This window comes from Primulina eburnea, chromosome 1 (assembly GCF_022965805.1).
Source record: "Primulina eburnea isolate SZY01 chromosome 1, ASM2296580v1, whole genome shotgun sequence".
NCBI classification, from domain to species: Eukaryota; Viridiplantae; Streptophyta; class Magnoliopsida; order Lamiales; family Gesneriaceae; genus Primulina; species Primulina eburnea.
In genome coordinates this window covers 56328124-56345652 of record NC_133101.1, presented here as the reverse complement: position 1 = coordinate 56345652, position 17529 = coordinate 56328124, and the positions used below count along the sequence as shown (strand labels likewise).

The 17529-nt window shown below is 38.0% G+C and overlaps 1 protein-coding gene and 1 pseudogene across 1 annotated transcript; one reads left to right on the top strand and one right to left on the bottom strand.

Annotated features, from left to right (window-relative positions):
• The first annotated feature begins 4864 nt into the window (after nt 1–4864).
• On the top strand, nt 4865–8466 carry LOC140808677 (uncharacterized). The gene is made up of 4 exons (XM_073165841.1): nt 4865–6986; nt 7080–7283; nt 8025–8350; nt 8461–8466. Exons 1-4 carry the CDS (start codon nt 4865–4867, stop codon nt 8464–8466), a joined length of 2658 nt encoding a protein of 885 aa, XP_073021942.1.
• A 6810-nt stretch (nt 8467–15276) lies between these two features.
• LOC140832459 (cation/calcium exchanger 4-like) lies at nt 15277–17306 on the bottom strand (annotated as a pseudogene).
• Between the last annotated feature and the right edge of the window lie 223 nt (nt 17307–17529).

Below are 17529 nucleotides of genomic sequence, written 5' to 3'. Positions count from 1 at the left end.
TGAGTATTCACCTGGATGATATTTCTAGTCGGATTCTTCGAGCTTCATTATTTTATTATCAAACCGGATATTCACGCAACCCAAACGGACTATGCGAGATTTAGTTCAATTGGTCTTCAAGATGGACTTCACAAAGTTCAAAGAAATCATACCTTCCAGTGTACCATAAATCAAATAAGGACATAGACAAAGTTTTATTTGCATTATAAAAATTAAAGTCAAACGTTGCAACGTTGGAATCAAGATCAACAAAAGAATGAAAGTGTCTTCATTCATTTGAAGCCAATGGTGTTCACATAAGCTTATAAACTCTCTATTTTCAAGATCTGGAGAACTTTTACTTGAAAAATTCTCAAACCGCTCTCAAGTTTATCTCATATCATCAAAGATCAACTAGGGCTTCTCACAATGTCTCAAATCTTTCTTTGAAGGCTAACTGCCAATAGTTGTTTAACCATTGAATCAGAGGATTCATATATTTTACAGTTGTTGTATTTGTTTGAGTTTTACTAAGAGTTTAAATTTTTGTAAGGTATAAGTCCTAATTGAAATGAGTTTGTACAAACTATTATAAAACCAAATTTTTCTAGTGAATTACTTCCGAAGTGAAATAAGGAGAGATGTTGAAAGATTAAGCCTTTAACTTCCATAAAATATACTTTGTTTGCTTACTTTTCTTCATTCGTTAATTTCTAGTTTGAATTGTTAAAAGCTTAAGTCACTTGACTATATGTTCTCCAAATATATCCACATTGTTTTGTTATTTGAAAAACATTTTAAATTAGTCCAACTGCATCTATCCAATTGAGTAAAGGACTTTTACAGTTAACAATTGTTAGGTCCGATTTGAGAACATCTCAAGCACAAATATTTAGTATTTCAACAAATGATATCAGAGGGGGTTTTTTCAACCTTTGACATAAACATAATCATGGATCTTTTGACAAGATTCTTAAGTTCTCAAAAGAAGATTATGGTGACTAAAAATTCGTATGCAAACTCATCTTTTTGTTCAGGATTATGACATGTGGTATGTTATTATAGATGAGCCCATGAAGATCCTAAAAGCTAATATCACCATTGCAGTAAATGAAGTTTGAACTCAAATGGTAGAGAACCACTTGTCTTTATTGAGTACAAGAAGAAGGTCAATCTATATAATAGGCCAAGGACATTCTCTACAAAACTCTAGACAAAAACATGTTTAGCAAGATCAAGATCTGCTCAACTTCTCAAGAGATCTGAGAGAAGTTGACCCATTTGCGCGAATGAAATGACAAGACTAAAGTAAAACTCATTATTGTCATGCTGAATTTTGACAATACCAAGATGAAAGTGGGAGAAATCTTAAATGAATTTCATGAGCGATTTTGTTATTGTTATTGAGCTTGCCATTCTTGGAAAAGAATATACTGATTGTGAGTTTTCTTTGCAGTTAAAGTGAGATATGTCCTGAGAGTGGAAAATGAAGACAATGACTACGAGAGAATAAAAAATCCCAAAAGCTTGAGTTGCGTGATTTTTTTTTTTTGTAGACCTCAAGACATATGAGTTCGCGCTAGGCATTTCGGATTGAAGAAAAACCAACCACATCCCATCAAACCAAGTCTCTAGCCACAACCATAGTTGCTCCAACGGTGAATGAAGAGCCTCCATGCAAGAATTTTGCATAACATATAAAACATGAGGCCATGTAATTATTTGTCAAAAAGTTGCTAAATCTATTCACAAAAATCAATCTATATTTGTTAAACATTATCATAAAATTGACCCAACAGATGATGGTCAAGCTTGTTTTAACCGTGGAAAAAATGGTCTTCTTTTTTTTTTTTTTTGCAAATTTCAACCGAACCAAGAAAGATGAGAAAAATCTCTACGAGAAAAGAAGGTTTGAGGATGGAAAGAAGTCATTCAAAAAGAAATAGGACCAGAAAGTGCTTGTTACCGAGGATAGAAAAAGTAATTGGGCTGACTCAAACTTAGAAACATCTCGTTCAAAGACTTGATCAAGTCAAACTGATGAAGAACCAATTAAGTGCTTGATGGCTGATACAGAGCCAAAAACAGACAATGATGAGGTATTTGATATTAGTTCTAATGAGTTTACACAAGAAGATTTTGTCACTGCACTGCATGAAACAGTTAATGAGTATAAAATATGAAGTTAAGGCATAAAAGGAAAGCCTAAGAGATAAGTCAAGTGAATCTAGCTGCATGAAGCGAAAAGAGCTTGATGACTTAGGGTAAAACTATATCTGTTTGAACTGAGAATGATAATATGTGAAAATTGTTCTAAGCAATTCTGAATGAAAATCAAAATTTTATCAAGTTGGTCAAGACATGGAACAAGTCTTCTACCTCATTAAAAAAGATACATCATACATGAGTTGCAAAATCCGGCTAGCAGTAAAACTTGCCTAGGCTATGAAAACCAAGACTGAAGCTCCTCAAAGGTAAATATTAAATTGTTTCTAGACAAATAAAAATCTAAAATGATAAATTTTGTCTTGTATAACATGATATATTAACATGAACGGAAATTCAGACAAACCAGACCGTATCTTATGAGAACAATGCTAAGAGTAGGGGACTGGGCTACTTCGTTCCGGAGATTTCTAAGATGCACATCCGCACATTTTTCTGGACACATATACGAATAGGCCCATTAGATAAATCAAGTGTGGGTTTTGAAAGAGTTAATCCGATCAAGGCCTGACTAGATTTTGGTGTCAAAATATTATTTCACTGACTGCAAGTATAGAAGAAAACGAAAGTTGAAGAATCTACCTGGTATTTGGATAGTGGCTGCTCTAAACACATGACCGAAGATGTCAAGATACTTAGATTTTAGAATTCATTGAATTCAAAGGACCAAAAGTCGCATTTGGAAGCAATTCAAAGGATAAGGATGTGGGTAAGACTAAGATTATCTATGACAAAGTCATTATGAAAGATGAATTGATAGTTGAAAAACTTTGCTGCAACCTGATTATCATTTGTCAATTATGTGATTTATTCTGTTGAATTTTTTCACAAGCATGCATGCACCATAAATCTAGCAATCGTGATATCATGCTAACCGGATTAAGATAACAAAAAACCTATAAATTTAATTGGTTTGATGATCACCTTATTGCTTCTATATATTTTTTGCTATGCAAGTAATAGATATTAGTTGTGACACAAGCGGTTAAATCACTTGGATTTCAAATTTATAGTCAGTTTGAGCAAGCAAGAATTGGTGATGAGACCGCTCAAAATTGATTTTGCTAGAAATAAGATATGCACTGGATGCAAGTTATGTTATAAGCAAGTGAGATTTACTTTTAAAAACCAAGAGTGTAACTCCTCCAACAAATGTTTGGATTTACTGCATATGTATCTCTTTGGTCTTATAATGTAAGATCTTAGAAATAATGATGTACACTATAGTGATAGTGGATTATTATTCCAGGTATACATGGGTGATCTTTCTACAATCCAAAGACCAGATAAGTGCTCACTTGGTGAAGATTGTAAAATGGATACAAATGAGAAATCTCTTGTGATAAATAAGATAAAAAGTTACATGGGCACTGTATTTACGAATAAAACACTATTATCTTATCTAGATGATCAATAAATCAAACATGAGTTCTCAGCTGCAAGGTCATCTCAGCAAAATGGCTTTTCTGAGAGAAAAAATTGTATCTTAAAGGAAGCGATAGAAAAATGATTGAAGATTCTGGTGTACCTAAAAACTTTGGGCTGAAACATTTAATAGAGCTTGGTATACTTAAAACATATCAATAACAAACAAAAATCACAATAAGATTCCATATGAGATCTAGAATGACACAAAACCAGATATTTCATATTTTAAAGTGTTTGGCTGCAAGTGCTTTATCCATAAGAATGTTAAAACTCATTTAATTTTTTTTATTATAATTTGATGTGGATTTGTTTATTGATTATTCTTTAGTCGGTAAAGCTTATACAGTTTTCAGACAAATCACTAATTGTTGAAGAAACAGTTCATATTATTTTTTATGAAGCTTTTGTCTGTCTAGTACTAGAGGAGATCAGTGTATATTGAAAGGAATTTTTATTCCTTGAAATACTTTCCATGATTATTGTTGATATTTTGCCTTTCTAGTTTTTGATATGATATTATAATGATATGATCTCACAATATCTTTAAGATATTATCTTTATTTTTAAAGAGTTTGTTTCCTAATGAAATTGCTCTTTTGTCTAGGTTAAATATGACTCCAAGCAACTAAACGTGTGCGGCGTGAGAGAGAGGATTATTAGAGAGCCAAAGGTGTTCGAGAAGAGTTCGGAGATTAAAGCTAGCTCGTACTGTTGTTGCCGAGAAGTGCTTGTATCCTATGACGCCAACACCTAATCATTATGTTGATTAGTGTGTTGTTCTTTTGAAGACATTTTCTTTCTCGGTTAATGCATCCATTGTATACCGGTTATGCTTTGTCAGAAGTTTTGGATGCAATTTGTTACTCACCTTTACAAGGGAGTTGTTTACTTCTTTCGCTAGTATTGATTTTTGTAAACTTACAAGTTTTTCTAGTGAATTATTTTGCCCTGAGGCATCGCACAAGTATTTTATACTTGTGCATAATTTATATCTCGTCTCTCTTATTATTATCGTTATTCCAACTACGTTTAGGTGTGTTAAACTTATAACTTCCGCTGCATGTTGTCATGAGTGTTACAACACCTACGCACAACACCTATATTCTGAAACACACAACTCTCAACTCACACGTACACTGTGGAAACAGAACTTTCAATTGGTATCAGAGCCTCCACTTGACGCTACTAAGTGAGATCCTGTTTTGTTTTGTTTTCAGAGTGAAAAGGAATTATGGAAGGATCAACAAATACCGTTTTTAGGCCTCCCGTGTTGGATGGATCAAACTATGCATTGTGGAAAGTAAAGATGAGGGTTTTTATTAAATCCATTGATGAAAGAGCTTGGCAACGTGTACTTGATGGTTGGAGTCCACCAAAACTCGAGGATGCTGATGGAGACACACGGCTCAAACCTGAAAGTACATGGACTGTCGATGAAGTGCAATCATCAAACTATAATTCCAAGGCTCTTAATGCTATATTTTCATCCGTTGACACAAGGATGTTTAATTTAATCACCACTTGTGTATGCGCCAAAGATGCTTGGGAGATACTCCAGAAGCACTGTGAAGGATCCGCGAGTGTGCGTAAAACTAGGCTAAGGATGGTGACATCAAAGTTCGAAAGTTTGAGAATGGAGGACAAGGAGTCTATCCTTGAGTATGACTGCCGGCTGAGACAACTCTCAAATGAATCACATGGCCTAGGAGATCCCATACCAAATGAAAGATTGGTGAACAAGGTCCTAAGATCTCTTCCTGAAAGATTCAATGTCAAAGTCTGTGCTATAGAAGAATCTAAAGACACGTCAACAATCAACTTAGATGAACTAATGAGTTCTCTCAGAACCTTTGAGATGAATCTTGATCTTCAAAGGAAGGATAAAGGGAAGACAATAGCCTTTGAAGCCTCAACTGAATCTTATGATGAAATCCTTCAAATATCTAAAGAGGTGGATAAGTCTGATTTAGGTGAAGAATCGATCTCTCTTTTTACTAAGAAATTTGGTGATTATTTGAAGACTATGAGAGAAAAGAAGAAAGTTGGACAAAAGTCTGAGCTGCCTAATAACTCCACATTTGCAAAACCTCAAAGGTTTACTCCTATGAAAGGACAGTTTCGACCAAAGACCGAAGTGCAAATCCAATCTAATGTCAGAAACCTGGACTCGGTGCAATGTAGAGAGTGTTCGGGATATGGACATTATGCCAATGAGTGTGCCAATCGACTTAGGAAAAACAAATGCATGACTGTCACCCTGAGTGATGAAGAGTCTGATGATGATCAAGGATCGAGTGAATCTGAAAATCACACATCGTTATCTTCTGTGATCAAGGAAAAGCGCTCAATGCAAGTCAATCCTTTGGGTGTTGCCACAGGTGTTGCAATACCTGGCCGCAACACCTCTTCGAAGTCAGTATGTCTTACATCTACAACCCTTGCGGAGGCAAGTGAGTCTGAAATCCAAGAGATAAATGATGATGAAGTCACTCTAGAAAGTGTGCAGACGATGTACGAAGAGTTATATGAAGACTGGATCAAAAGAACCAAAGTAAATGCAAGTCTCTCCAAAGAAAATGTTGAGCTAAAGTCACAAATTTCACGACTTGAAGTAATCTTAAGCAAGAAAGATTTGGAATTATGCAAAATCAAAGAGGAACTTGGAGAAGCAACTCAGATTCTTGCCAAGATGAACTCAAGCTCATCCAAACTTGATTCACTTTTGATGACTGGACAGAATGACAAAGCTGGACTTGGTTATCCGAATAGTCTGTTTGAAATTGGAGAATCTTCCAACACTAAGGGAAAACAAACTGTTTTTGTCAAAGGAAGTGTTGAAGCTTCGAATGCTACACAAACTGAAAAGGGTACTCCATCAAAAGGGCGATTGTCTATCAAAAAGTCTAAATCCAGAAAGCGCCACTTCATCTGTCACTACTGTTACAGACCTGGTCATATCAAACCCTACTGCTTTAAACTGAGAGATGATTACAAGAGATGGGAATCAGAACGGGTGTTGCCACAGGTGTTGTACAACACCCGACGCAACACTGCCAACAGAAAACCCATGGTAAAAAAGGTTTGGGTACCAAAGGCACAGATTCAATGTTCTGTTATTTATACTTCATTAAAGACTAACATTGCAGGAATATGGTACTTTGACAGTGGCTGCTCGCGCCACATGACAGGTTCTAAAGACCATTTGATTGACTTTGTTGAACTAAGGAGTGGTCATGTGACATATGGTGGTGGTGCTAAAGGAAGAATTGCTGGGAAAGGAACCTTGAATGTTGATGGATTGCCTAATCTACACAATGTGCTCTATGTCGAAGGGCTTAACTCAAACTTAATAAGCATAAGTCAACTTTGTGACGACGGTTTGCATGTTAAGTTTGATAAAGACAATTGTGAAGTGTTTAATAAGACTAATACTCGCATTTTGACAGGTACTAGGTCTGCTGATAATTGCTATCAACTTGGAGAAGACATAGTGAGCAATCATTCAAAGGTGAGCGAATTAAACATGTGGCATCAAAAATTAGGACATGCAAACTTCAAGACATTAAAGAATCTTGGTAAGTACCATGCTGTGAGAGGTATGCCTAATTTATCCTCTGGAATTCCGTATGTTTGTGGTGCATGTCAAAAAGGTAAGCAAACACGTGTTCCCCACCAAGTGTTGCAACACTTTGGGACAACACGGTGTCTTGAACTCTTGCACATGGATCTTATGGGTCCAATGGAAGTGGAAAGTCTTGGAGGTAAGAAGTATTCTTGTGTTTGTGTGGATGTTTTCTCTCGCTTTACTTGGGTAAGATTTCTTAGAGAAAAATCCGATACATTTGATGTTTTCAAGAAATTACATGCTAAGATTACTAATCTACATAATATGAGGGTTGGTAAGATAAGGACCGATCATGGCAAAGAATTTGAAAACTCACATTTCATATCATTCTGTGAAAAGAAGGGGATAACTCATGAATTTTCGGCCCCTAAGACTCCTCAACAGAACGGAATAGCCGAAAGGAAGAATAGAACATTGCAAGAAATGGCTAGGGTCATGTTAAGTTCTAAGAATATTTCAAAGAGATTTTGGGCCGAGGCCTTGAACACAGCATGTCATATTTCAAATCGTGTGTACTTAAGGAGTGGTTCCACTATGACATCCTATGAAATCATCATGGGAAAGAGGCCGAACCTCAAGTATTTTCATGTCTTTGGGTGTGTATGTTATGTTTTGAATGATCGAGAACATCTTGCAAAATTTGACTCTAAAAGTGACAAATGTTTATTTCTTGGTTATTCATCCAATAGTCGTGCATATCGCATGTATAATCTGAGAACAAGAACGACTATGGAATCTATTAACGTTGTGTTTGACGATCTTGCAGATCTAACAGGAAAAACAATCGAGGATGAAGTTGATGGGCTCCTGAATACAAGTGAGACACTGCCTAACACAGATGTTGGACCCGGTGTTGTAACACCTGAGACAACACCTGCATTGGCAAAATCAAATGATGAACCAGAAGAGAATACTGAAAATGATGATGGTGTAACCAATGATGGGATTGACATTCCCAGCAAGATTCAGAAAAATCATCCATCATCTCAGATCATTGGAGAAACATTTGAAGGAATGCAAACTAGAAGAAAGGAGAAGGTAGACTATCGGAAAATGATGGGACTAGTATGCATGACTTCCTTGTACTCTCAAGTAAGTCATTCTTGTTTTATTTCACTCGTTGAACCCAAAAATATAAGTGAAGCCTTAAAAGATGAATTTTGGGTTGATGCGATGCATGAGGAACTTGAACAATTTGTTAGGAATGATGTGTGGGATTTGGTTCCCAGACCCGATAATGTGAATGTTATTGGAACCAAATGGATCTTTAAAAACAAAACTGATGAATCTGGAATTGTTGTGAGAAACAAAGCTAGGCTAGTTGCTCAAGGGTATACTCAAATTGAAGGAATTGATTTTGATGAAACGTTTGCCCCTGTTGCCCGGATTGAATCGGTTAGACTTTTACTTGCTATTGCATGTCACATGGACATAAAATTATATCAAATGGATGTGAAAAGTGCATTTTTAAATGGCATTTTGAAAGAAGAAGCGTACGTAAGCCAACCTAAAGGATTTGAAGATCCACACCACCCGAACCATGTCTACAAGTTGAAGAAGGCACTGTATAGGCTTAAACAGGCTCCACGAGCATGGTATGGTAAGCTTACGGAATATCTGCTTAACTTGGGCTTCAAACGAGGTGAGGTTGATAAAACCCTTTTTATTAAAAAGTCAAAGCATGATATACTTGTGTGTCAAATTTATGTGGATGACATAATCTTTGGTGCTTCTTCTCAAAAGCATGTTGATGATTTTGTTAAATGCATGTCTACCACATTTGAAATGAGTATGGTAGGAGAATTGAGTTTCTTTCTTGGTTTACAAATTAAACAAATGCATGATGGTATTTTTCTATGCCAATCTAAGTATGCCAAGAATGTGGTAAAGAAATTTTCTACTGAGAACACTAAACACATGAAAACTCCAATGGGATCGACTGAAAAACTATCCAAGGACGATGTTGCGACAGGTGTTGACAACACCCAGTATCGCAGCATCATAGGCAGCCTTCTTTACTTAAGTGCAAGTCGTCCCGACATCATGTTTAGTGTTTGCCTGTGTGCTAGGTACCAAGCTGATCCTAAAGTCACTCATTTAAAAGCTTGTTAAAAGAATTTTGCGATATATTTCTGGAACAGTTGACTTAGGCTTGTGGTACACCAAAGAAACGAACACCTAATTTAGTGGGTTTTAGTGATGCTGATTGGGCAGGAAACCTAGATGATAGGAAGAGCACCACTAGGTGGATGTTTTTATCTTGGTAACAATTTGGTGTCTTGGTATAGTAGAAAGCAAAATTGTGTGTCCTTGTCCACTGCTGAATCTGAGTACTGTCGCAGCTGCTAGTTGCTGTTCACAACTTTTGTGGATGAATCAAATGGTTAAAGATTATGAATTTAACAGTGATACCTTAATTGTATACTGTGACAACTCAAGTGCAATTGATATTTCAAAAAACCTGTACAACACTCTCGAACGAAACACATTGACATTAGACATCATTTTATTCGAGATTTGGTTGAGAAGGGTATAATTCGAATGGAATTTATTAGAACTGAGAACCAACTAGGCTGATATTTTTACAAAACCATTGGACTTTGAGAGATTTTCCAATCTTAGGAAGTCTCTCAGCTTGTGTGCACAATGATAACTCACGGATGTTGTCCACGGTGTTACAACACCGGTGGACAACACTCAGCATGCATGTGAATTTTATTTTTAGGATGCTAGACATATTACATTCATCCTGTTTTGTGTGAAGACTGTACAGGTGAAGGATACTAAATGGTAGGCTCTCAGTTATGAATCAACCTTTCTGTCAAACTTCCCTGAAGTCTGGAGTGTGCTCAAACTTAGTCATAAAACTGTGAAGATGTTCATGTACTACATGATCTTGTCCCATGCAGATAATGACTTCGAAAATTTTTTTTAACAATAAGGTGAAAAACAGAAAAGAGGAAAAGAAAAAAATTGTTTAGAAGAAAATGGAAAAAGCTACCTAGAGGAGTCCTATGAAGACCGTTCTTCTAGAGTGAGAGCTACCACTTCTAAGTCAAAATACAGATGGAAAAAGCTACCTAGAGGAGTCCCATGAAGACCGTTCTTCTAGAGTGGGAGCTACCATGTCTGAATAAAAATGTTCAAGAAAGGTTGAGTCCAACTTGTGAGTGTTGCCAAGAGGTGTTGCCAACACCTGTGTACAGACTGATCACAGTTTGATCACATGTGTGTGCATTTCATTTTCGATCATATTTTAGGCATAAACTTAGGTCATTCATTCTGCTGTTTTGTGAATTAATCATGTCCAGCGGGGTACCTGTTTTTTTTTTCATGACATTCGAAAAACACCCTAACCAACTTAATCTTGAATATTCTTGATTTCTAACTGATTGTGGGGTTAATTTGATGTGGCGTTTTGTTCTGACTGGTATCTTGAAATAATGATTACACCGGTTCAGAAAAAGTTACCGTTGGGTGAGCGAAAACCTGATTCGGAAAGGGCTGTAGTCGCGGCTTAACAAAATATTACCGTTGGAGGGTAATGCTTAAATTCTTACGGGGGTATAGAGACTAGCTTTACTGTGTACTCTTTCCCTCACATTCTCAATATTTCGCATACCCTTGCTGTTCATTTGTTTTTCGCGCAAATCATTTGTGAAAATTTCTGTGCAGTTCGAAATCTTTCTACCACTTTTTCTCGTGATTTTGCTGATGGCTGGTTTTGATCCTCAAGATATAAGGAGTGAAATGGCTGCTAGTATGGGTGGTGAGTCGCCGAACACAACACCCTCCACCGAAGTTCATGTCGAGGGACAGGAAATTGTGGGCTCTATCAGACGAACCAATGCCACTGGAAACTATCATCCCTGGGGAACCTGGGAATGAGATTTGTGTTGAGAATCCGCCAGATTTCGAAGCCCTCAACAGAGCATTTCCCCCTACCCCCATGCGCAGAAAGTCAAAGAGACAAGCAGGGTTCGACCCTGACTTTGTTCCAACCAAGAAACCACTGGGCATCTATAACTTCTAATCTTCTGGACACCGATTTCTCATCGGGGGACGACTCCGATGATGCTGATTTTGAGTTGGTGGCTCGTCCCAGACCAACTGCTGCAGCAAAGGTATCAAGTTCCACCTCTGATACTGGAAAACAAAGCCCCACTCAAAATCCCCGAAGTCCTGCTGGTGAAGGAACTTCCGAGAAGGCTGAAGAAGATGAACAATCTTTGGCGGAATTTCTTGCTCACCTTAAGGAAAAAAAGGCTGCCCAGAAACGAATTTTCAAGGAGGATGAGCCTGACTCAGAAATGCTGAAGGAATTTGAACAAAATCAACCTGGAGCTCCTGAGGATTCCTCTTCAACATCTGTATCTGATTTTGAATCTGAAGAACAGAATGATGAGGGTTCTGAAGATATTAGTTCAGAGGGGAATGAACCTTTCGAAGAAGAAGCTGCCCCTGATGCTGCCGGTGTTGAGGACGATGTTGACAACACCGAGGACCACACTGACTATGACTTAAGTAAGTCCTTTTCCCCCAAATTTTATTCCGAGGATGCCTTGGTGTTGTGGCCACTATTTATTCAGAGAGAACTGATAGAAGAGAAAAATATTGATGTGAATGCTTATGGGCGATACAACCTGATTGAGTTCCTCAAGAACAGAAGGTTGCTATCCACGGTTACCACTGCTGTACCATACTGCCGCCGTGTGGTGCTGGAATTTTATTGTAATCTCCTGAAGAGTGTTGGAGTTGAGGACTCAGTGAAGTTTGGAAGAGTGTTTGTGCGGGATAGCATTTACAATTTCTCTCCGTCAGTAATCAATGCCTTCTATGACACTTCCGATGTTGAGGAAGCTGACGAGGAGCTTGACATACATTATGTCACCTCTGTACTCACAGGAGGTGTGATCGCCGTTTTCCCTGACTATCCCAAGAAGCTAAGTGCTGCTAATCTCACTTCTTTCTACTCTGTCCTACATAAGACCGCCATTTGGAATTGGACCCCTTCAACTAATTCCACCACAGTGACCAGATCTCAAGCCATGGTACTATTTAATATTGGCACTGGAAGGCCCTTCAATTTTGGTAAGTTGGTGTTCAGGACAGCATTACTGTATGCTGAAGGGGATTTCAAGAAGACAAAGTTGCCATATCCCTCACTGATCTATGGAATCCTGGAGTCTCAAGGGTTCATTCGGGATATTGATGAAGATCTCTGCCCGGTTAAAGATTTCTTGAAGATTTCTCCTGTGTATTTTAAAGGCAATAGACAGATTGATCTGCCTTGGGTAAGTTCTAGTGTTGCTCCAGATGTTGGCCACACTGGAAACACAACATCGACGCCCCAGCCTGACCTTGCTGATACCTATGCGTCTCTCGCTGCTGGTCTACCTCCTGCACCTCCTCCTGGTTATGTTACATTAGCTGTCTCCTACATTCGAGCTCAAATTGACTATGGTCGTCAACAGATTGCTCATGCCAAGAAGACTATTGACTATTATGAAAATCAAATTGCAGACTATGAGCTTCTTCTTGCTACTAGCCTCCATTCTGGACAAAAAGGGGGAGAAGATGCTGCTGAAACCAGTGGAGCCCAAGATGATGATGATGGCAGTCATGATGAATGAGATTTTGAGTTTTTGTGTTCTTTTTTCTCTCTGGATGGTTCTTGTACCCCTTACCTTTTAGTTGTCTTTTTATTTTTCTGATTTGATCCTCCTGATTAATGAACAATTTCGGTGTTATGACTTGAATGTTGCAACATCTAACATACAACACTGGCTAATTGTTCAGGGGGAGTCACTGAGTTATCCATTCAGGGGGAGTTCAGCCTAATTACTCACTTGTGGGTTGTTTTGTCCAGAAAGGCAAAAAGGGGAGATTGAAAGGAATTTTTATTCCTTGAAATACTTTCCATGATTATTGTTGATATTTTGCCTTTCTAGTTTTTGATATGATATTATAATGATATGATCTCACAATATCTTTAAGATATTATCCTTATTTTTAAAGAGTTTGTTTCCTAATGAAATTGCTCTTTTGTCTAGGTTAAATATGACTCCAAACAACTAAACGTGTGCGGCGTGAGAGAGAGGATTATTAGAGAGCCAAAGGTGTTCGAGAAGAGTTCGGAGATTAAAGCTAGCTCGTACTGTTGTTGCCGAGAAGTGCTTGCATCCTATGACGCCAACACCTAATCATTATGTTGATTAGTGTGTTGTTCTTTTGAAGACCTTTTCTTTCTCGGTTAATGCATCCATTGTATACCGGTTATGCTTTGTCAGAAGTTTTGGATGCAATTTGTTACTCACCTTTACAAGGGAGTTGTTTACTTCTTTCACTAGTATTGATTTTTGTAAACTTACAAGTTTTTCTAGTGAATTATTTTGCCCTGAGGCATCGCACAAGTATTTTATACTTGTGCATAATTTATATCTCGTCTCTCTTATTATTATCGTTATTCCAACTACGTTTAGGTGTGTTAAACTTATAACTTCCGCTGCATGTTATCGTGAGTGTTACAACACCTACGCACAACACCTATATTCTGAAACACACAACTCTCAACTCACACATACACTGTGGAAACAGAACTTTCATATATGATTGAGCAACCGGCTGGACGCCACTAATCTTGATGGTAAAAGTGTTTGCAAGATTCACTTGCAAAGAAATGTTGAAGCAATCCATGAATCCAGTCCATCTATAGAATAAGATTTCCTATTGGACCAGATCATTGACAAGGAGATCCATTGTCGAAAACCATGTGAACCTTATTCAAGAGGAGAATATAGCTGATGATCTTGATGAACAACCCACTCAACCACAAGATATAGGTCCTCTTGGACCTAACTACCGGTGAAATAGAGATCATCCATCCTAGATGGTCATCGGTGACATAGCCCTTCCTATTAGAACTAGAAAAAAATGCTTGAAGAGTTTCTCTTGCTGATTTTATTTCTGAACTAGAACCTAAGAAAGTAGATGTGGCTTTAACATACTCTAGTTAGATAGATGTTATGCAAGAAAAACTTAACCAGTTTGAACACAACAAAGTACGAAATTTAGTGCCCATACGGGTGAATCAACATATTATTGGAACTAGATAGGTATATAAAAACAAACTAGATTAGAGTGTCTTGGTGGTAAGAAATAAATCTAGATTAGTAGCTCAAAGACATTGACATAAAACTGTTATTAATTTTGATGAATCATTTGCTCTTGTTGCTAGACTTGAAGCTATTAGAATTTTCCTCGCATTTGTTGCCTTTTAAGGATTTTAAGGTTTATCAAATGGACTGCTTTGTTGAATGCTTTATTGTATGAGTAAGTTTATATTGTGAAACCGCTTGGATTTCTTAATCATTCATGTTCTAATTTTGTGTACAAGCTGTCAGTTGTGGTTTTATTATTGGAACTGTACAAGCCGAATGATCTACGGTTTGAAGCAAGCTCCTCGAGGTTGGTAAGATACCTTGTCCAAATTCTTGATTGATAATATTATTGGAAATGTAGAAAAGATTATCTTTAAATTCACTAAGAGAGACAACACTCAACTTGTACAAATAAATATTGATGACATTATCTTTAGTTCCAAAAACCCCCAAGCTTTGTGACAAATTTTCTAAGCTTATGTAGGATAAATTTGAGATGAAAACATAAATAAACACGCTAGAAAGACTCGTTTTTGTATATTGAAAAATGACGTCGAATCCGAATCTCGAACGTCACATTTATTGTTATGTGCTGTGATTATATATGAGGAGACAAGGATTTGGACAATCAAGTGGAGATTCAAATTACGTTAATGCTACACACTGGGCATGAAAATAGATGGAACTCATTCAAGACTTTAGCGTAACCATCAAACATGACCGGTACCAAATACCAACTGAGAAAACAAGAATTCAAGAACACTCAAAGAGAATTTGTACCCTATAAGAGGAAAAAATCAAGAAATTATATAATTCTAATATCCTTGTTTCCGAAAGATGATTTTTACTAGGAGCATGGGAGCAAAGCACAGCAAACATGTATTCCACACGAACACAGACTATAATGAAAAACATCCACTACCACGTGTTACATTTTATTTTAAAGATACATTTGAAGAATATTCAAGGCTATCTGTACATTAACTAAAATCAGCAAACGAAATCAAACCCAATGCAGGAGCCACCCTAAAAGAGAGAAATATCAAATAAATTGTGATAAGGCCAGCTCCAAGCATCCTGTTAGGACGCATGCCATTCCTTGGCAACACGACGAGTGCCCAAACAAGTCCTGACATGAGAAAGCTAAGGGTATAATACAAACTCGTATCTCGTGGGATTTTTAACCAACCAGGTTGTGCAGACCAGGCTTCAAGAAGCATTGAGATGCCCAATCCAATAAGCGTATTAAACATAGGACCAGCATAGCATCCTGACATGGCAATCTGCACGCTATCCCCTCCATTCATCGACAATGCAACGTTTGAAACGAAATCACCCATCGAGTTCCCCCAAGCCAATACAGTCGAACCGAGGATGGCGGGATTGATACCAAAAATGACACCTAGTCCTACTAGCAGAGCAACGAGCTCATTTGCAATCACGTAAAACCAGACAATGCTCATAAAAAACCCTCCTAAAACCCAAGATAGTAAGAATTTCTGGGGTGGGTGATCTGATCTTGTGTGGTTATATGCAAGAACACTAAGCGTCCATCCAACTGCAACACCCAGAAGATAGCCGATTATTCTACTTTCAGAACTTACATTGTCTTGTGCACTCCATATACATGAAAGGAGAACTGGTGCCAACAAAGCACTGCCAACAGCATAAAACTTTGACCATGTCTCTTCCTCCACTAAAGGAATAGTGAGTCGTCTTGGAACTGTTAAGGCAACTCCAACAGGGCAAATAGCTTCGAACAAGAGAAAGCTCGGTATTTGATTCCCGAGTCTTCATCATTCCAACCCCACAAAGATTTATCGCCAACAGGAATCTTCAAAACTTGGTTTGAGTAGATCGCAACATTAGAGGCCCACATCCACTGTGGGAGGGATGAATGAGACTGAGCTCCATCATCGTCGGTTTCAAGATCAAGCAACGGGCTAAACATGGATTCATCCTCTTGAGTTCCCTGAGAAAATATACTTCCTCTTACCGGAAGCAAAGGGGTGACAGCATCCAATTTCAATCTCTGAGTTTGTTCCCTCAGAACCTCATTCGCGGCAACAACAATGGCATACACCACATATATAGATAAAAAAGCAATGGCGGTTCCGACACTCACTGTACCAACAACCAATATCAACAGAAGGGCCATTATTGAAACAATAAAAAAAATATATCTCTTATAAAGCATTTCTTATCGATCTGAAAATCATGATCGGCTACACAAAGGGAAACAACCCCAACAACAATGCAAGTTACAAAGACTGCCCCTCCAAGAACACTGTTAAGGCCTACATCCCCAGCACCAGTCCCCACGAAAGCTGCAATACTTGCAAACACATCAGGAGCTCCATTTCCTAGAGGCAGCAGAGTAACCCCGGCAACAGTAGAAGAAAACTTCAATAAATTCGAAAGCTTTTGTAATGAACAACAGAAGAAATCAGCTGCAGTGTTTCCTAAAAGATAAAACAATGCAGCAAGCCAAACACCCAACATGAGATATGTCCACGCACTGTCGCCACAATCACAATAATAAAACTTCGTGTAATCTAAGAGCCCTCCTGACTTGCACTGAGGGTGACCTTTCAAGAACTCGCAACTACTATTATAGCCCTTGTGATCAACCAATCCAGCGCAGAGTTCAGGTTTCTTTACATCTAGATAATCCGGATCGGAGCCATTCAGATTAACTGGAGAATCAATACTTAATTCTACAGTTTCCCTGCGAATCACCGAGACCCTATCCATCCCAAAGGAATTACACCTCTTGACATAATCCCACCATTGTAGAACATGAAAATAAAAACTAGGGTACAAAATGCGTTAAAAACCCCTCAAATTCGAGGGCTTTTTCTGCTGTAAAATCCAATCGATTGCCTCATTTTCCTAAATTCAAACACCCACCCCCCCCCCCCCCCCCCCCCCCCCCCCCCCCCCCCCCCCCCCCCCAATTTGGTATACACAAATATCATTAACGTGGATACATAATTTACAAAGTGAAAGACCCAGGCTTCGATTCATCAGCTGAGAAACCCCCTGGTCTTTAAAAACAACAACAATATAAAACCATACAGAATCGAACTTCGAAACCCAAAAAGAAACTAG